At 40.3% G+C, this 21819-nt stretch overlaps 1 protein-coding gene across 1 annotated transcript; it reads left to right on the plus strand.

Moving 5' to 3' along the window:
* Positions 1 to 14061: 14061 nt before the first annotated feature.
* LOC115864319 (growth-regulated alpha protein-like) lies at positions 14062 to 16134 on the plus strand. Its single transcript, XM_030877862.3, has 4 exons — positions 14062 to 14195; positions 14290 to 14413; positions 14516 to 14599; positions 15416 to 16134. The coding sequence occupies exons 1-4, from the start codon at positions 14105 to 14107 to the stop codon at positions 15429 to 15431; spliced, it is 315 nt and encodes a 104-aa protein (XP_030733722.1). The 5' UTR covers positions 14062 to 14104; the 3' UTR covers positions 15432 to 16134.
* The last annotated feature ends 5685 nt before the right edge of the window (positions 16135 to 21819 follow it).

Below are 21819 nucleotides of genomic sequence, written 5' to 3' on the forward strand. Positions count from 1 at the left end.
TCAGGGATGGAGTCTTTGGGAATGCCATAAGAAGCAGCTTTTGAGGGGAAGATGTAACACCAAGTAGAACATTATCTGTATTGTTGAGATTCTATGTCCTTTACAGCTGGGTGCCCCTACTTAAATTCACTGCCCATCCTGCTTCAGCTATGTGCATCTTAGTTTGGGGTCTAATGCAAACTGAACTGAGGGCCAAAAGTACATTGATTTCTAGGACAAATTGGGAAAGAAGCAAAGACATTCGATAAATTTAATAGTGGTTTTATAATTATTTCTTCTTCCTGTATGGCTCTTCCTTATCCCCGTAGTTGCTGGCTTTAGCCCAACAAGCTTCTGAATAAGACAGTCTGGGTTACATCTTTTGACTCTCTGTGACCCCGAGTTTCCTCAGTTTTCTCATCTGCCAAACAAGGGCAGTAATGCTCACCCCATAGGACTCTGGAAAGGAGTAAATCTCACTTATAATTGGAGCCAGCATGGGCCTGACTCAAACTTCGAACCTAGTAAGTAAAAGTTACTTTTCTCTGGAGTTTTACCCCAGAACACATGTCATTTCCAAATGGCCACAATCCTTGAGCTAAGAAGCAACCCACTAAGAATGTGGCCAACAAGCTATAACCTCCCCTGAACAGAACCATAACTCAACATGTGGGCGCAGATAACTAGTTAAGAAAAAAAGTTTAATGTCATAGACTCAAGTTGTATTTTCCCTTCATGGTTAACAACTAAAAGAAAATCAGATAACAAAACCACAATGTTTATCAACCAGAATATCTATAAGATTATAAAATCCACAGGACATAATGGTGATTGGAAGCCTGGCTTAACTGTGTATCTAAAACAAGGAAAAGAAATAAACTTTGGGTATAACCTTGTGAAATATTTATTTCTTTGCTTAGGCAGACACAACATGGGGATTATGCTATTAGTAGCCTGTATTGTGGTGAGGGTTAGTAAAACTTGAAAGCAGGGCAGTCAGTGAGCAGTGTTGGAACAATCAGCTCTTATTTATTAGCTGTGCTGGAGAAAGAGTCTTCTTTTTGTGGTAATTCTAGGGATGATGATAGGATCTCCTGGAAAAACAGGAGTAAAGCAATTTATACACACCTCCATTAGAATAACAATTAGACTGCACTGTGATTATTTGTTTATCTGTTTTCCTTCTTTAGATCAGGGAATAAGGGTCATGCTTATTAACCTCTCTTCATTCCCGCTTCCATAAAAATGCCTGAGGGAGTAGGTGCTAAATAAATGTTTGTCAGATATTAACTACATGAAACAATAACGCAGTTAATATTAAGATGTAATACTGCAGCTGGGTGCTGGATAAGGCACCTTGCCAGCAGAAAATTGGTTGAACATTAAAGAGTCTCTTCCCAACTTTGTTAAGCTCAGAGATTTCACCAAACTATCCACAGACATTGTAACACACTCATGCATTTGCCCAATAAGTGATTTATATGATTTTTTGTTGCTGTTGTTAGAGTCACATTTGTAACTGTTAAGGAATCTGCTTAGAGTTCCCCTTATCTGTCCATCTACACCCTTCAATCACACACAGATGCTATAATATGTGCTCATTAAACATTTGATTGTAGATATTCACATTCAGTGCATTATATACACATATGTAAAATACACACAACAAAGCCATACTTTCTCTACCTCCACCATAATTTCCACCATAACTAATTGGTGGAAATTTCTTTAATGTTGTCATATTTCTTTAATGTTGTCAACCACTTCGAAAATGTCAGTCAATGAACTAGCTCAGTCATACACTAGCAGAGTCCCTCCTTTGAAATAAGTATCTTTCAGAATCCTCTGCCTCCAAGATTATCTGAGTGTATGGACAGAGCCCAGAAGGTAAAAATAAAAACAAAAGTATTTCTGGCTAAGAAACTGGGAAATAATGAACACTGGAAAATACTGTGGACATGATGCTCAATATCAAGTTTTTATGATGATTCATAATTTTCCTAGTTGAAATCTGTATCTTTTTGCTATGCATGCTATTTTCTTTTGCAGTTTATACATTCATCTCTCGACTTCCTAAATTTTGTTTCCATAATACCATAATGTCATAATGATGTTTTTATCTCCAAAACAAATTCCTTAAAAATCAATAGTGGCCTGAAATCATTTATTCATGTATTATTTCAACAAACATTTGTCAAATCCTTAGTATGATTATGACCTGACTCACACTGAAGATGGGGATGGAAAGAGAAACAAGATATGATAGTTTCTTTGCAGAGTACATAGTCCAGCATGGGAGCATGTAAACCACAATGTGATCTGTATCCAAGGGCTAAGGTAAACACTTAGATGTGTTATGAGATTTCTAATGGAGGTGACACTTGAAATGGCTCCTGAGTGACAAGGGAACCTCTGGTGTCTGAGCCATGCCTATCCTCCTGCTCTCTATACATCCGTGCCTTGTCGTTAAACGCCAGGTAAAAACAAAAAAAACGAACTGCTTATTTTTGTTCTCAGGTCATACTGCATTGCTTTCAGCTTCCATGCCTCTGCTCACTTGGTCCTCTTTGTCGGGAATAGGTACTCTACCCACTCTCCTTAGGTAGTACCCTCCTCTAGCAACTTTTCTCTGACAGCTCCCACCCTTCCAAGAAGGGGAGTCAGATGCCCACCCTCCTCTGAGTGCCTATAAAGCTCGGTACATTGCTGAGTATCATGGAGCTCCAGACAACTTCATATCTTTCCGTTATGCTTCCATAGGCTGTGTTTGGTAGTGGCCAAGTCTGGTTTATTTTTTTCCTCTTTGTAAACTAATTTAGAACCTAATTTAGTTCCTAGCTTATGAGTGATAGATAAATGTTGAAGAGACAAATGAATACACAGATTAAATAGAGTTACTTGTGTTGGAAAGTTATCTGTAGCAGAAATGTGAAAGATGGATGGTATTAAGCCAGACTATTTCACTGGCAAGAGGCATAAATCTAATTTAAATTTAAAGAAAAAGAACATCTGTTGGTCTACGTAATGTCCATGGATAAATCAGAGCCACCTGGTAGACATAGGTGCCCAAACAAGGTCCTCAGTAATTTGCCCCATTTCAAGTGCTTTCCTCTGGGCCAACTTCATTATACGGAAATCTCTCCCGAAGCATTAGCTCATGTCTAAGACCCATTTTACCTGTTTAGAACTCCAGGAAGAATTAAGAACTTCTTTTTCAATTGTTTCAACAAAAATTCTAGAGACTGTTTCTTATTTGCCCAGGCTTAGGTCACTTGCCCTTCTCTGAGCGTACAGGGGTGGGCCCTGATAAGAAGGGGCTGAGAAATAGGTCATCCCATATGAACCCCATGCACTGAAAACAGAGTAAATCTAGGCTGTGTTACCAGAAGAAAGAAAAAGGGGAGCCAGACACGCAGTCTGTGGGGAGACTGAACAGAGGCTGACCCTTGATGTGTTTCAGGGCAGGATTTCCCAAATATGCCACTTAGGCATATATATTATTTTGAATTAAAATAACTTGAAAAGGGGCTTCCCTGGTGGCGCAGTGGTTGAGAGTCTGCCTGCTAATGCAGGGGACACGGGTTCGAGCCCTGGTCCGAGAAGATCCCACATGTCGTGGAGCAACTAAGCCTGTGAGCCACAACTACTGAGCCTGCGCGTCTGGAGCTTGTGCTCTGCAACAAGAGGGGCTGCGATAGTGAGAGGCCTGCGCACCGTGATGAAGAGTGGCCCCCGCTCGCTGCAACTAGAGAAAGCCCTCGCACAGAAACGAAGACCCAACACAGCCAAAAATAAATAAATAAATAAATGTGGGGTTAAAAAAAAAAAAGGGGAGTAAATTGTTCTATTTAAAAAAAATAAAATAACTTAAAAAAAACAGCCAGTACGAGGACTTTAGGACACTCTTTTGTCTCTCTGAAAGCAGGAAATAAATATCCCATGTAAAAGGTACCCTTCCTGCACCAGGTGAAAAAGAGACATCCTTATCTTGAGAGTTAGAGAATCTAGGGCCCAGAAGCCTGTATAAACAAAACTCATTCCTTCTTCACTAATTTACTACCCCAAGCCCAAAGCCCTGTGTCTTGTTCATGCTGCAAAAACGGATTGTCATGTTGTCTAAAAGGTATAAAAGCTGCCTATTTTGGTCACTTCTTTGAGGCTTATATTTTTATGGGGCTCCTGTATGTACGAAATTAAATTCGTTTTCCTATAGTATACCTATTTAAAAATTGTTACTCAACTCTCTGATTTCTTCCACTATTAAGAGTTTTGCTCTGTTAAATTAAATGATGAAATTTCATTGAGTATCTAGATCATTTCCAAATAAGATAAAATATAGAAACGGTGATTATTGAACTTAAATGTGTCCACTTTTGGCTTCTTATTACAGAATAACTAAAGATATTTGGGTCTTTTAGTAACCATGTCTTGTGCTACATTTAAAAAATTGTTCTATTGTGAGGAAGCGTATGCTATTAAAAAATGTAAAATGCATTTACAGATTTGCCAGTCTAAAGAATGCTGGTATAAGAAAGCATTCATAACTGCTTACTTCTTAGTCTTTACTAGAAATCAAGGTTTCTAAAGGATAATAATCGTAATTAATATATGCAGTTAGGGCTTCGCTGGTGGCGCAGTGGTTGAGAGTCCGCCTGCCAATGCAGGGGACATGGGTTCGTGCCCCGGTCCGGGAAGATCCCACATGCCGCGGAGCGGCTGGGCGCGTGAGCCATGGCCGCTGAGCCTGCGTGTCTGGAGCCTGTGCTCCACAACGGGAGAGGCCACAACAGTGAGAGGCCCGCGTACCACAAAAAAAAAAATAATAGTAAAGGAAACACTTCTGTATGCCAGGAAAATAAGATGCGTTTTTTGGTTAGAAAAGGTATGAAGACTGAAGATGCAATTTGTGGAAGAAAATAAAGTAATTTTGCCCTAAAGTAAAGCTGATTATTTCAGAATGGGAAAGAGAAGAGACAAACTAAAATGAACACACAAAGTTATAGAAGGTTTGTAAAAGATGAATCTGAGGAAAGGAATTTTATGTGTGATCAAGCTGGATAAGATTAAATGAATTTATTATAATTGTTTTATATATAAACTTTAAGATCAATAGTGTACATATGTAAAACTGGAAATTAATTTTCTTTCATCTGCTAAGAGGACAAAGTTTTCTTCGACTATTGCTCTGCTCTTGATAAGACATTATGAAAGGCTTTTCTTTACCTTTTAAATGATCTGCCTAGAAAACAAAGAATGTGTGCTTTTTCAAAATAATCTTCTACGTTTCATGTTGACTTTACCATTGGTCTTTGATTATTTAATAAACCAAGTCTTCCAAATATTGAAACAGCTAAATTTTGTTCAGAATTATGTAACCTTCTAGATTTGCCTTTGAAATCTGTTACTGTTACTTTGGTTAAATGAATAATGAGGTACTGTTTCATGATGACCTGTGATCCTTTTTGGTCAAGTGTCAAAACTTTTTGATGTTTTTGACAAACTTCCTCAAATCAAATTCTTAGTAAAATTTTTTGACCACAACCTAACTTTGGGATTTTCCAGAGGTCCCCTGGAATATCTTAAAAGATTCTTTTTCTCTCCATATAAAAATAGAGAGGGAGAGGGAGAATGAGAGTAGAGAGAGAGATTACATTAATTATGCTTATTTGGTACATTAAATTACATGGAAAGCATTGCTAAATACGTGACGATAAACCTTCTTAGGTTATATTGTATGGGAGAATGTTATTAATATAAGTGTTCTAGAAATTACCTGAAATTCCAAAGAAAATCTGATATATCCTGGTATAGTGTTATTGTAATTCTAATTATCCTAAAATATTGGTGTCACAGAAATTACTAAAGTTTCGTGTCAATTGCATCGCACTAAACTCTCATCTGCTCTTTAACCGTTGCAATTTTTAAGTCTTTTCTCATTTACAGTTACTGTTCTACTCTGATTCTTTGGCAAAAGTTTTCTTGCAAACGTTTTTCATCTTCAAAGAAATTCATGGAAAGGACCCTGACAAGTACTCTAGAATACATGTTTCTGATGTGTTTATGAATATACCGCTGAACTGGGTAAGAAATTACAGAATTCTAAAACTAATGTAAGGAAATCCATCAATCTTCACAGAATATTGTGGTGAAGGTACAGCTTTCTTTGGAATATTGTTTGGTTTAAGGATAACTATCTCTTTTTGGGGTGCCTTAGTAGTACTGGGCTACACATTCTGCCGAGAGGGCTCGTTTAATGCCAAGTAACTACGTGAAGTTAGTCTCAAGCTCAAAATTCAGAATAATGAAGGATAAAAGGGGAAAACCTACCAGACTGATTAGCCAAAGAACTTATGGTTTCACCAACCTATTTTCTGTTGTTTCTTTTATTTTTTGTTTTTAATTGTGGTAACATTGTGTTAAAATACAATTTGCCTCTTAACCACTTTTAAGTACACAATTCAGTACCTTCCTATTGCTATGCAGTCTCCAGAACTCTTTGAGTTGCAAAATTGAAATTCTATAACTATTACAGAACTCCCCCTTCCTCCCTCCACTCAGCCCCTGGCAACCTCCATTCTACTTTCTGTGTCGGATTTTGACGAGTCTAGGTACCTCATGTCAGTTGAATCACACAGTATTTGTCTTTTGTGATTAACTCATTTCACTAAGCACATTATCCTCAAGGTTCATCTGTGTTGTAGCATGTGACAGGATTTCTTTCTTTTTTAAGGCTGAATAATACAGTAAGTCCCCTTAAGACGTGAACTTTCAAAGGTGCGAACATGTGTTCGCATGTCCAATCACATAAGTTAGTTCACGTGTCTGGCATACGTTGCCATGTGCATGCATCCTCTACAAGTGGTTGTGCTTTTGTGTACTTTACTGTACAGTACTGTATAGAGTACAGTCGTACAGTATCTTTATTTCAAGCTAGATCTGCAAGAGGACGACTTCATTGAATTCCTTGCTGTGTAATATGAGGAGCTTACAAATGAAGACCTGATGGAATTGGAACCCCTGAGAAAGGACGAAGAGAGACAAGAGGAAGAAGTAACTGAAGAACCGCAGAGATTCACATCGCAGGAAATGGCAAGGGGATTTTCTTTATTTGAGGAGGCACTGTTAGTTTTTGAGGCACAGGACGGGAACTTAGAATGGTACAGGAAGGTTGCAGCAGCCATTCAGAATGCAGTCCAGTGCTACCACATCATCTATCATGAGAAAAAAAGAGCTGCTCCCCAGGCATCACTGGATCATTTCTTCAGGACGGTAGAGAGAATTGAACCCAGCAAGGAACAGGAGTCTGTGCCATCAACGTCAGGCGTGAGTGAAATTGAAGCTTGCCCTCGTCTCCTATTGCTGATGGTCCTTCAGCTCTACCATCTCCCACCCCCTCTCTCTCCTCCAGTCAGTAACGCTTCTTGCCTGTTCACTCGATGCCAGCCCTTGTATGCCAGCTGTTGTACTGTACTACTGTACTGTTCAATGTACTGTAAGAGTAAAAATGTTTTCTTTAAAAAAAAAATTACAGAATTCTAATGAAGAAAAAAAGAAAAACTGATGGCTTCATCAAATTGCTAACAAAATATCAAGATCAACAAAATTGATTACCTGGGGCTGAATGAACTGAGAAGAACGATTATAATTTTTATGATTTAAAAAAAATATTGCTGGTTCTTTAGTCTTTTGTTTTCCAGATATAAGGAAACCTTTCCTCTTAAGCTATCTCTGACTTACAGAAATTTAGTGAAATATCCTTTTGTGAACAAAGATGAAACATTTCTTTATTTCTCCCTACCTGAGTCCTCCAGAATTAAGTGACCTTCAGTGAGTATTTTTATTTTCATGGCAATATAGTTATTAGCCTGAGTTCACTGATATTCCATTCTCCTCGTAACACAACACAATTGGATCCCTAGGTCATTTTACCAAGGCTTCGACTGGAATGTCATATTTGGGAGAGATGTCCATTGACTCAGATATGACCAGACAGCTTTAAGGTTGACTTTTGGAGCCAATAAATTTCCTTGAAAAAATCTGCCTGGTACTTGTTTACAGGGTTCACAGCAGCTTTACCAGGTAAGAAGGACACTCCCTGGCAGGTACAGGAACCTCAAGATATAGTGGGTGCTAGAGAAGAGATGAACTAACCTAAATCTGTAGGTATGGAAACCTGATGGCAAGTCTTTGCCTTGGCTTCCTAGCCTCAAGAGGCTTTTGAAAAGTCCTATCTGAGATTCCATATGAAAACTTCCAGCAAAGCAAGCATAAAAGAGCCTATATGGCAAATCTCCATTCTTGCTGATCTTATGTAAAAACCAGGCCAAGTTTATTGAAATTAGCCTCAATTTGCAAACAAATTAGTCTTATTAGTGTTTATCTTTGATAAAAATTAGAATGTCTACAGAGAGAAAAATTATGTTTCAGTAATACACCTTTAGGGATATTAGATTCTAGTTCCGTTAATTACATTTGAGATTTCCTTTTCTACCTGTAAACGTGTAAGATCCTGAATTCCTCTAGTTTCCTTCAATATCTGGCTACAACTATCCAGACTACCGTTTCCAATTTTTCTCCCACCTTTCTGACTTGAAATCATTGAGAAGTAAAACTGCCTTATTCCAAAGCCACACAAGGGAGTTCCCTCGTGGTCCAGTGGTTAGGACTCAGCGCTTTCACCACCGTGGCCCGGGTTCAATCCTTGGTCCGGAAACTAAGATCCTGCAAGCCTCATGGTGCAGCCCAAACACACACGCACACCCTGCCCCCCAGACACTCACACACACGAAAACCTCAAAGCCACGCAAACTAACGTTGGACAACCTGATATAAACTTCAGAGGAATCACCACAACAGCTCACATATAAACAGTCTTCATGCCAGTGGCTGTGTGTGCCACTTAGAAAGATCACCAGAAACATTCAAACCGTAAACAAGGGAAATCTGTCATGGCGTCATTGCCTCTCCTCAATCTATCTGAAGATGCTCTGAGCCTGGCATCTAGAAATATTCTCAACTAGCTACCCTCAAAACTCAGAAATTGGTTTACAATTTGATGCAATAATTAACTGTTGTTTTTTCTTTTGTGTCCTTATTAATGTCTTATTAATTACCTTATTTCCCACATAATAGAGACCTAACTTTGGGAGCCCAGCTGCATTACCACCTCCTAAAATGAGACACAGATGTTTAACTGAACTGATCTATTTTCAATACTACGAGATTCACTGGCATATTGATTATTTTGAATTAAAGTTTGTTAAGAAACAGCTGGTGCAAGAAGGATACTCTGACCCTCCTTTGTCCCCTGGAATGCAGGAAATAAATTTCCCATGTGAAAGGTACTCCTCCTGCACCAGGTGAAAAAGAGACATCCTTATCGTGAGAGTTAGAGAATCTAGGGCCCAAAAGGCTGTATAAACAAAACTCATTCCTTCTTCACTAATTTACTACCCCAAGCCCAAACCCCTTTGTCTTTTTCATGCTTCACAAATGGATTGTTACGTTGTCTAAAAGGTATAAAAGCTGCCTACTTTGGTCACTTTTTTGAGTCTTATATTTTTATGGGGCTCCTGTATGTACGAAATTAAATTTGTTTTTCTCCTGTTATTCTGTCTTATGTCTATTTAATCATTAGGCCAGCCAAAGAACCAAGAAGGGAAGAAGGGAAAAGTTTTCCTCCCCTACACCTTGATGCTTGTACACACTAATGCCATTTGCCTGTAGAGGTGGAATGGATCCAGGAATTTAATATCATGTTTTGACATCTTTGTTTTTCTCCCCTTAGAGCCAGAGTCATTACATCAGACGAGATCATTCTAGGGTAAATATAGATGGAAGTTGAGAGGGAATAAGTTCTAACAGCAAGCTTGGAGTAGAGTAAAGCGACACTGCCCATATCTTCCTGCCAATCAGCATGGTTAGTTGGGTTAGTTTTCAGGATGGAGCAGTGTCCCCTGGAGCTAAGGTTTCCCCTCAGAAAGCAGAGCCTGAGTCATCAGCCTACCATGCAGGCAGATTTATTTGGGGGAAATTATCCCTATGTATGGGACTGGGTAATTGGGAAGAGTGAAATAGGAAAAGAGGGTGTGGCAGGGGTTCAATCCTGTTAGGTATCCTTTGAGAAGTCATGTAGAATATCTGCCTAAAACATGAAAGAGGGGGGAATACTTAGTGCCTGCTGTTCCCTATTTGGCAAGCGACTTTTCAGTGCAGTGACAAAGAACCTTTGGTGCAGAAAGCAGAGCTGAGGCGAGGAGCTGTAAGTTCACATCTGCTTGTGGCTGGTTGCTGCAGCAATGACAGCGGGCCTACAAGACGTGAGCATCCTGGATTTCACGCATTGTCGATTCCAAAAGATTCATACCGATTGCAGGGAAAATGGAGTTTCACCACCAAAGCTTCCATTTTAAAGCTTATTCCATTTCATTAACAGTCATCGCTTGTGTGGGTTTAAAGATTGTGCACAAAAAACTGGTCTTCAACTTTTGCAAAAGTAATTGGCTTAAAGAAGCACTTGCTCAAACAGGAACATGAATTTGTTTATTGTACTAGACTAAGCATTCCTTTGTGTATAAATATTTCTGCACTTTTGTTGATGAGGATCTCATGAATTCAAATGGCATAAGAAGGAGAAAATAGCAATGAAAAAAGAAATCTTTCCTTTTTTACTTCATTTCCAAAAGCAAGTGATTTTGATTGTCATCTTCAGGAGTCAAATTCTACATGATCTACAGATGTTGGCTACCCCTTGACATGCTTCATTTTTTTTTTTTTTTCGTAGTTCCAGTAGATAAACTGGTGAATACTTTCATTTACATCAGTTTGGGCTTGCGTCTGGAGACCATTACAGCAAACACTTTCTGTTTTTCACCAGTTACAAGAAATAGATTTGCACAGCATGATTAATGCTGAAGACAAACTATTTAAGCCTATGAAACATGATGATGTGTCCAAAATGGGGCAGCAGATACTTTGGATTTTCATATTTAAACAAATATGAACTCAACAAAAACTTAATTCCCTTTCTAGGAAGCTACCAGGTAAAGCATGCATGTCCACTGATTTCATTGTAGTGGTATTCTACTTGATTTAGAAAAATAAGATTTTTAAAAACTTCTGTGTACCCTTCACGCAGTTTCCCCTATTGTACTATTTTACATTACATGGTACATTGGCCAAAGCTAAGAAACCAATATTGGCACATTACTACTAATGAAACTCCATACTTTATTTGAATTTCACCAGTTTTCCCACTTACTATCCTCTTTCTGTTCCAGGATTCAAACCAGGTACCACACTGCACTTAGTTGTCTTGTCTCTGTACTTTCCTCTGGACTGTGACAGTTTCTTAGTCTTTCCCAAGTTTCATGATTTTGACATTTTCGGAGAATGCTGGTCAGCTATTTAATAGTCCCCAATTTAGGTTTGAAAAATGTTTTTCTTATAGTTGAACTGGGGTTATGAACTTTTGGAAAGAATACCAAAGAGGTGAGGTGACCTTCTCATCACGTTATATCAAGGGTACATGATATCAACCTGACATCACATTGATGATATTAACCTTCATCATCATCATTTGGATAAGGGAATGTTTGCCAGATTTCTCTATGGTAAAGTTACTATTTTTTCAGAATTGGACACTTTAAGAAAATATAACAGGCTATATCAATGCCACAGGAGAGAGTTATGCTGTTAGTGAAACCAAACTATGGAGGTATATGACCTTTGTCTGTGTTTGCATTTTAAAATAAAAAAAAATTGAAACATTCAGCTAGTGGAATGATAAACAGATTTTTAAAAATCACTCCTCTCTGGAAATTTTTAACCATATATCATAGAGCATTTTTAGCATAGCACAATGGTTAAAAGCCATTCTGTTTGGGTAAGAGACCCAAGGTTCAATACCTTAGGGAAGTTCCTTAACCTCTCTGCACCTCAGTTTCCTTATTTGTAACCTTAAAGTACCACAAAGATAATAATAAATACTCTCACAGAGATGTTTGGAAGATTGAACAAGTCAATATTTATATAACTCTTAGAAGAGAGCCTGGAATTTAGCACAAAATGATTGTGCTGCATCTCGGAGTGGGTACAGAGGTTTAATAACTTGCCAATGGTATATGGCAACTAAATAAAGGAAGCAGCCTCTTTCATATTTACTCAGAACCCTGTGTGCTCTTCTAATTGGTCAGCTACCATGTTTGCTGAAGAAAAAAGCAAATTTTCAGTGACTTGTTAAAGTTTGTTCCATAGACAAAAGCTAAGAGAGATGAGAGGAAAAAATCATTTTAAAAACCTTTTCCAATAAATAAGGTGGGGAGTCTTTAATTCAAACTCTTTTCTAACAGATGAAGTGATTGAAAGTAAGACTACAAAATAAATCAATGATAGCTCTCAAAAGTAAAAACAACGACAACAAAAAACCCAACGTAAGTGCATCTCCTAGTAGAGTGTAGCTGTGCCCTCCTTTCAGAAAGCCTGATTCAGAAATTTTTTAAATATAAAGAGAAAAATTGGGGAGTGAACTTTTCCATTAACCTTTTTTTTTTTTTTTTTTTTGGTTTCTTGGATATAGAAGGATTCACAACAGGTAGAGTTTCTGCTTAGGTGCTGTTGGGAAAAGCTATTTCTACTTATTTAATAAACTTTTATAAGGCATTTAATCCCTGCCGGCTCTCACACACGTTGACTCATTTCTCATAACCACCGTGGGGTAGGCAAAGAAACATTTAACAATGTCCAGGTAATAGGTGGCAACTAAATGCAAGCGGCTTCGCTGCAGGCGGGGTGGCTTACTGCGGGATCCAAGCTCTCCCTCACTGAGCTGAGCTGCCCAGAGCCCGGGCCCTAGACACCCATCCCTGGGCCAGAGGCCATTTCTTTCTCCTCTTCCCACTCCCATGATACTCCGTGTCTCCAAGATGTCCGAATCCAATCCTCTAGATTTAATGTTGAGTCAATGCTAGAGCTCTAAAACTTCTGATGAAAAACTAGTAAAGACATCAGGTGAAGAGACTGAAATTCCTGGTCAGAAAAGAGAGGCATGTCACTGTGTCAAGAAAAAGGAAGACCAACACTGAAGGTCCCCCTTCAGTGAATGGAACGGTGTTTCACGTGTGATTCGACGTTTCATGTTTCAGCCGCGCACATCCGGAGTAAGCGTGCTATGCAGCAGGTACCCACTCCCTGGTGTCCATGTGCTATTTTGTCCAAGGACAGAACCAGAAGAGGTGACCCCGACTAGCCCACCCGCAGCTTCAGCGTGGCCACCAGTTCCATATTCTTAGATCAACTCAACCCTCCATACGTGGAAAAGGAGGTCTGCAGGGAATTTTGGAATTCCAACATTGCTGAGAGAAGGAATTTGAGCAGGACCCAAAAACCTAGGTCGTGTTATGGCCCTCAACTTTCACTGAAATTAACCCCGGATTCAACCTTTGACAACTGATCCCAGTTCCCACCAAATGGAAAACATAACCAAGATATTCTAAGTGTGATTTGAGAATATATAACATGAGGAATAAGCTGAACGTTCTTCTCTGGATTCCGAGATGTCGGCTGTATTTTTGACAGCATTCATTCCACAGGTATGAAATAAGCAGAATCGAAATTTAGAGAGACAGGATATATAGAGTTAGAGGACAGACAGCTAAGCAAAATCTACCCGCTTACTCCTCTTTAATTCTCCCAGATCTGATAACTAAAGAAACAGAAGTCTCCCTAAAACTGTCTCTCCACCCCTGTGAGGGTCTCGCGAATCCGCCCCCAGCGCTTTCCCCGCTCTCGGCCCGGAGACCAGGGGTGGCCAGGCGCCCACGGCCGCCCTCGCAGGCGGTACCCCAGGGGTGCTGGCGACTCACTCCCCCTGCGGGGATTTCGGCGCAGAGACGACACCCCACCCCCTCCCCGAGACCGCGGATTACGGGGGAGGCCCGCGGGGCCGCGCCCTCCTTCCGGACCCGGGAACGCCAGTGCGTCAGGGAATTTCCCTGGCCCTGGGCTGCCAGCCCCTGTCCGATCGGCATAAAAGGGCTTCGCCCGGCTCGGGGAGCCACAGAATCCGCTCCGCCAGCCCTCCAGCCCGCCTTCCCGCCGCAGGCAGCGACCCTCCGAGCTGAACTCCATGGCCCGCGCCGCGACCCCCGCCGCCGCCCGGCTCCTCCGCGCCGCGCTACTGCTCCTGGTCCTGGTGGCCGCCGGCCGGCGCGCAGCAGGTGAGACCCGGCTCCCGGCATCCCCAGGGCGGGACGGGGGCGGGTGGGGGCCCATCCCGGGACAGCCCCCTGACCGAGTCTGTCCTCCCCGCAGGGGCGCCTGTGGTCACCGAACTGCGCTGCCAGTGCCTGCAGACCGTGCAGGGGATTCACCTCAAGAACATCCAGAGCGTGAAGATGACGCCCCCGGGACCCCACTGCGGCCAAACGGAAGTCGTGTAAGTGCCGCCGCTGTTGCTGTGCTTGTCACCCCCTCCTTCCCGACGACCCCAGCCCGACCCCCAGCCCGACCTCACGTGGATTCTCCCTTCTCTCTGCAGAGCCACTCTCAAGGCTGGTCAGGAAGTTTGCCTCAACCCTGAAGCTCCCATGGTTAAAAAAATCATCAACAAGATGCTAAACAAGTGAGTTATGGTTTTTATTCACACGTGTGACTAGAGTCAGGCATCTGCCTCCTGAAAATTATATCAGAGAAACCCAGGATTTAGCCGAAGGACTGAAAAACCATTATTCCACAATTAAATTTGATATTAAGATCATTAATCTGCTCTGTTGCCAGAAGGGTATTTTCAGTGCCTTCCATCCTGGCCCCTGACCCTCCCCATTCAAATGAATGTGGGTTAAGCTGCTTTCATTAACATGGGCAGTTATGCTGAAAAGCTTTCCACCTGTTTAAAAAACACAGGCATTTTTTTTCTCCCAGTTCTTTCTGGACCTCACACCTGAAAAGCAGAACCCTGGTTTTCTACAACATAGGCACTAAAGCTTAGTGGTGAAGAGCTGGGACTTTGCAGTGACACAGTACTGGGTACAAATCTGGGTTCCAGCGCCTATTAGCCATGTGACTCAAGGACAATTATTTGGTTTATCTAAGACTTAGGAAAACAAGGAAAACAGTAGTAGCTACCAAATCGGTTTGCTCTGTGGCTTAAGTTAGGCCCAGTGGGACAGGTAGAGAGAGTAATCCTGGCCATTTGTCGCCCATATAGCCAATAATACAGTGGAGAGCACAGACCCCACCCTCATTCCTAAATAAGAGTCTCTAAGAGCCTAGAGGCCTCTGCCACACACAATAGTGGGTTACAGGCAGTAGTCACTTGGTGCCAGGCTGGAAAGACTGGACTCAGAAATCTCTGGAAACCAAGGAGCAGGACAGGAGAAGAGTGCTGTGCAGTCGGCTTTCTGGAGCAGCTAGTAAGGAAGACCTTTTCTCCTTACAGGGACAGATCCAACTGACCTGGAGGGAAGGAGGAAGCTCCTCGATGGCTGTTCCTGAAGTAGGCCCTGCCCTTACAGGGATCAAAGAGAAAAAAGAGGAATCGCCAGCTCCTGAGGCCACCTGGATCGGGCTTAATATGTTTGAACATCTCTTAGGAGGGTTCTCCCACTTATTTATTTATTTATGTGTTGTTTGGTTTTCGAAGACTCTGTTAATATTTACATGTAACATAATTAAGGATGTGATTGATTCTACTTGCACATCGTATCATTAATTTTATTATTTATTTTATGAGAAAAACCCCAGTTAATTTAGTCCTGATTCTTATCTAGTTTGAAGTAGAAGGGTTGCAAATATTCTCCAGTCATTAAACTAAGATTTCTGAGGAGCCCACAGCATGCCAGCCCCTGTGACAGAGACTGGGGCCTCCAAACAAATAGTGAGGTCATTGTCAGCATGGGGGGATGTATGTGTACATCTACTTTTGTAAATGTTTAAAAGAATGTTAGTTATTATTTATTGAAATGATTTCACAATATGTGGTCAGCATTTCTCATGTTGACGCTTTAAGAACTACAATGTTCTAAATATCTTTTGGACATTTTATGTCTCTCTTGTAAGGCATAATGCCTTGTTAGTGTTAATTATGCAGTGCTTTTCTGTATCTTACAAAAGAGAAGTTTAAATATTTATTGATTTAAAAAGAACATGAAAATAAAGTATTTCAAACTAAACAAGTTTTGTTTCATTTTTTTGAGGAAAAAAAGTCTATCTTTACTAGATAATCTGATGATTTACATCAGTGTTTCCCAACTCCTTTTCTCCTCCTGGGCATTCATTTGCTACACAGATAAATCAAACTATAAGTTACACTTAATTTCATCTGGTGGTAGCTGTCGCTCCCCTTGGCTCTCACCTACTCAAGAATGTACTTTTCCAAACTGTGCACCGGCCCCTCCCCCTCCTGTGAGAGTCACTATGGTAATATATTGCTGTTTTTTATACAGAGCTCCTTGCTACCTTGTTACTCAAGTCTACCTCTTTAAAAAATTTTTTCATTCTTTGTTTTCTGCTTTTTAATTTTTTTTAACATCTTTATTGGAGTATAATTGCTTTACATTGTTGTGTTAGTTGCTGCTGTATAACAAAGTGAATCAGCTATACGTATACATATATCCCCATATCCCTGCCCTCTTGTGTCTCCCTCCCACCCTCCCTATCCCACCCCTCTAGGTGGTCACAAAGCACCCAGCTGATCTCCCTGTGAGATGTGGCTGCTTCCCACTAGCTATCTATTTTACATTTGGTAGTGTATATATGTCCATGCCATGCTCTCACTTCATCCCAGCTTACCCTTCCCCCTCCCCGTGTCCTCAAGCCCATTTTCTACGTCTGCGTCTTTATTCCTGTTCTGCCCCTAGGTTCTTCAGAACCATTTTTTTTTTTAGATGCCATATATATGTGTCAGCATACAGTATTTGTTTTTCTCTTTCTGACTCACTTCACTCTGTATGACAGTCTCTAGGTCCATCCACCTCACTACAAATAACTCAATTTCATTTCTTTTTATAGCTGAGTAATATTCCCTTGTATATATGTGCCACATCTTCTTTATCCATTTATCTGTCGATGGACACTTAGGTTGCTTCCATGTCCTGGCTATTGTAAATAGAGCTGCAATGAACATTGTGGTACATGATTCTTTTTGAATTATGGTTTTCTCAGGGTATATGCCCAGTAGTGGGATTGCTGGGTCGTATGGTAGTTCTATTTTTAGTTTTTTAAGGAACTTCCATACTGTTCTCCATAGTGGCTGTATCAATTTACATTCCCACCAACAGTGCAAGAGGGTTCCCTTTTCTCCACACCCTCTCCAGCATTTATTGTCTGTAGATTTTTTGATCATGGCCATTCTGGCTGGTGTGAGGTGATACCTCGTTGTAGTTTTGATTTGCATTTCTCTAGTGATGCTGAGCATTCTTTCATGTGTTTGTTGGCTGTCTGTATATCTTCTTTGGAGAAATGTCTATTTAGGTCTTCTGCCAATTTTCGGATTGGGTTGTTTGTTTTTTTGATGTTGAGCTGCATGAGCTGCTTGTATATTTTGGAGATTAATCCTGTCAGTTGCTTCATTTGCAAATATTTTCTCCCATTCTGAGGGTTGTCTTTTCATCTTGTTTATGGTTTCCTTTGCTGTGCAAAAGCTTTTAAGTTTCATTAGGTCCCATTTGTTTATTTTTATTTCCATTTCTCTAGGAGGTGGCTCAAAAAGGATCTTGCTGGGATTTATGTCAAAGAGTGTTCTGCCTATGTTTTCCTCTAAGAGTTTTATAGTGTCTGGCCTTCCATTTAGGTCTGTGATCCATTTTGAGTTTATTTTTGTGTATGGTGTTAAGGAGTGTTCTAATTTCCTTCTTTTACATGTAACTGTCCAGTTTTCCCAGCATCACTTATTGAAGAGGCTGTCTTTTCTCCATTGTATATTCCTGCATCCTTTGTCAAAGATAAGGTGACCATATGTGCGTGGGTTTATCTCTGGGCTTTCTATCCTGTTCCATTGATATCTTTCTGTTTTTGTGCCAGTACCATATTGTCTTGATTACTGTAGCTTTGTAGTATAGTCTGAAGTCAGAGAGCCTGATTAACATTCTCATTCTTGTAGCTATCTTAACAAGAACTCTCATTTCATTGCTTTTGCTAAAGGATTTTTCAAAGAATTGTTAACATTTTAATGAAACTGATGGTGAAATGCTGATAAAGAGGACTTTTTCTTCAAAACCCAAATAATTTGTGTCATCAGTAGAAGTGAGTGGCTGATTAGTTAATCTATAAAAAGATCTAATTGATATTTTGGTTCAATTTTGTAACCTTCATTTATAAGTAACTACAAGTGAGTTTAAATTTATCCCAACCCTTTATGCCAGTTTATCAAATAGAGTAGAATGGTTTTAAGATTTGAATGTGTTAGTTCCCACGCTTCCTGGTGCAATTTTAGGGAACTTGATGGATTGTTTAGCCTGAGAAATCACCCTAGAACTTGGTCTTCAACATTGTCCCAGGATAATTGCAGTACACCATGTTCCAAGACAGAAACAAAGTTGTTACGTCACGTGAAGAAAGATCACTTTATGTGTTGCTTGGTTTTCAAAGACTCTATGTTAATATTTACATGTAACATAATTAAGGATGTGATTGAATCTACTTGCACATCGTATCATTAATTTTATTATTTATTTTATGGAAAAAACCCAAGGTAATTTAGTCCTGATTCTTATTTAAAAGAAACCACACTCCAAACCTGAAAAGGAACAATGTTTGTAGATGTGTGGGGTGTGTGTTTTCTCTGATTCAGGACTCATTCAGGAAATCCTAAGCCCTAGGTAAAGGCCTTCAGCAGAGGCAACAAGGTGAGGCTGGCATCCTGAATACTTGAGATCAAGTTCAGGCTTGCTCCAAGTAGCTGGGTAAATAAGGGCTCTACGTAGCAAAAAATAACGTCTGTGTGCTTTATTTCACACTTAGAAAAGTTAAAAATGATAATCTCTTCATAATTCCAATGTATTGATTATGATCGAGATGAGAAGGAAGAAACTTTGTGAATTACAGAGTAAATAAACGTAAGCTATCTAGACGCTCCATAAATGCTAGCATTCACTCACTAACCCCAAGTCAGAGGACATGGGAAAATGTTGACAAGTGGGACTCAGAGGGTTCAGTTAAGACCTCACACCTAAGACCAGTCCTCACCCTCAAACACGGAGTTTGCTATACTGGCCACCTAGCTCTTGTCAATACAGAAAGAACATGCAGCTTAAAAAGGAGATTGATGTTTCTGTTCACATGGTGATTAAAGGCAAACGTTTCAAAGAATCAGATTTACTTTGGAGTAAATTCCAGCTCTATCAGTTGTGGACTGAGTGATCTTGGGCAAGTTCCTTGACCTAACTTTATTTTCCCTTCTATACAATAAAGGTAAAACAGAATACCCTTTCTGAAGTTGTGCAGGGATTTAAATGTTATCAATGGCTCCAGGAATCTGCCCTTGGTCCTCAGGCCAACTCCATGGGTGTTGTCTCAGTCTCAGTCCTGGACCAGGTGGATATGTAGTATAGTTTTCACACCAAATTTCCCTGAGACTTTCCTAGTACAAGGCAGTTCCCGCTGGACATGTTATGGCAGGAAGTGAAAAGGCATGTGAGGTAGTGGTCATAGGATGAAGTAAGTAGGAAAAGAATATTATGTGTCACATCACAACTTTGAGAGATCATCAGTGGGAAACAGCAATGGCAACAGTGACTGAGATTTCCTGAGCAATGTTACTAAGTGAGCTAGAGCTGGAGAGGAGAAAATATGGCTTACCCCATTTTGTCATTGTGAGTCCTTCTTTGTGAGTCATATTGAGATGTCCTCTTGGGACTTCCAGAAGTAACTGGAGAAACACTGGGAGGTGGCAGAGGTGGCAGACCTGCAATAGCACAATGGGGGCAATCCAGAATCACAGATGCTATTTCTCCTTTCTCTGACTACTCATACAAATAACAAGGGGAAGGGCTCATCCTGTCTTCACTGTTGGTGCCCCACTCATATCCCCTGTGCTTATTGATGAGTTCCGAAGTTGCAGTGGGCAACATCTATATATGCTAGTGGCTTCTCAACTCAAGCTCCTCTCTCCTGCTTCTTTTCCTGGGAGCTTTCTCCATTTGTGGGTATAGAGACGGGAATGGCAGAGGAGTTTGCTCAGCTCACAGGTGGGATGGCCTGTCATGAGACAACTCTCACTGAAGGTCAGGAGTTAGCAGATGTGTATTCTATTTTCTAGTTGGACATTTCTAGAAGTTGCACTACATATATATATACTTTCCACTTCTCTCTTCATTATGTTCATATTTTCTTTTAAATGCTTTAGCATATCTACAATAGCTATTTTAAAATCCTTGTCTATTAATTCTATAATTCTGTCATTTCTGAGTCTATTTCTATTGCCTGAATTTTCCTCCTGGCTATGGGTTATGATTTTCTACTTCTCAGCATGTGTAGTAATTTTTGATTGGGTGAAGGAAAACTGAATATTCTATTGTGGAGCATCAAGATTTTGTTTTTTCTTTCGGAGTCTTAGCCTCTGTTCTGGCAAGCAGTTAAGTTATTGGAGTATCAGCTTGATCTTTTTGAGGCTTGTTTTTAAGCTTTATCAGTGTGGTCTAGAGAGAGTTCTTTGCTTAGGGTTCACTTCACTGTACTGCTAAGTCATGCCTCTTCTTTGTCTCTACTGAATGCCCTGAGTGCTCACAAGATCTCTCCACTCTAACAAGTCAGACCTCAAGTATCTCCCCACCCCATAAGAGGTCTGAGAATTGCTCAGCCTAAACATCTCTGGGTATCCTTTCCCTAACCGTATGTGACTTACTGTTGATCAAAGAGACCCAACAGAAGTTCAATGTCGATTTCCAGAGCTCTATTTTCTTTAGCAAACTCGTTAATAACTATCATATGTCCTGAGCCTATTTTTTAAGTTTTGGAAAACTGAATTGTTTTGAGTCTTTCAATATTTGGTTATTTAATCTTTGTATCCTTCCTTATTATCATCATAATATCTAAACATGTTGATAACATAGTATTTCGTGATCTCTACTTGGTACAGAAGAAAAATGAGACTCAGAGAATTAAGGTTGTGTCTGAATAGTGTTTCTAACTTATTTTCAGCATTTTTGTTTGTATAAAGGCCAAGATCTGATGGGTCAATTGAATGCTGTCAAGTTATTGTTACTTATCTCATTTTAAGATTTAAATAATTTTTTCCCACTTTCTTAATATGCCAATACTGTTGTCTTAGTCCATCTGGGCTGCTCCAACAAAATATCACAGACTGGGTGGCTTATGAGCAAAAGGTAGTTATTTCACACAGTTCTTGAGCCTGGAAGTCCAAGGTCAGGTAGCCAGCATGGTTGGGTGAAGTCCCTCTTCTGGGTTGTATCCTCACATGACAGAAGGGATGAGACAACCCTATGGGGTCTCTTTTATGAGGGCACTAATCCCATTCATGAGGGCCCCACACTTATAACCTAATCACCTCCCAAAGACTCCCACCTCCTAACACCATCACATTAGGGGTTAGGATTCCAACATGTGAATTTTGGGGAAGATACAAACATTCAGACCATAGCAGCCCTTCACAAAGCTATGTCTCTTTGTGCATTTCTCTGTCTTACATGTTTGTCAGCCTTTTGTTAATATGAGCTTCTTTCATCTTTAACAACTCCAGCGTTGCCTCCCCTGTAAAGTCTTTCCTGGCTCTGCAGGGGCGGTCCTCCCTCCTCTGTCTCCAGGGTGCTTATATTATAACACAGATCACCATCTAGTTTAACCTGCTTACATGTCTGCCTCTCCACACAGACTATGAACTTCTCA

Source organism: Globicephala melas, chromosome 5 (assembly GCF_963455315.2).
Source record: "Globicephala melas chromosome 5, mGloMel1.2, whole genome shotgun sequence".
Taxonomy (NCBI): domain Eukaryota; kingdom Metazoa; phylum Chordata; class Mammalia; order Artiodactyla; family Delphinidae; genus Globicephala; species Globicephala melas.

What these genes read in the sequence shown, in the direction of transcription:
- LOC115864319 (XM_030877862.3), top strand. Translation starts at nt 14,105, where the DNA reads ATGGCCCGCGCCGCGACCCCCGCCGCCGCCCGGCTCCTCCGCGCCGCG. An exon ending in CGCCGGCCGGCGCGCAGCAG is followed by an intron (nt 14,196 to 14,289) that starts GTGAGACCCGGC and finishes TCCTCCCCGCAG; the next exon opens with GGGCGCCTGTGGTCACCGAA. An exon ending in TGCGGCCAAACGGAAGTCGT is followed by an intron (nt 14,414 to 14,515) that starts GTAAGTGCCGCC and finishes TTCTCTCTGCAG; the next exon opens with AGCCACTCTCAAGGCTGGTC.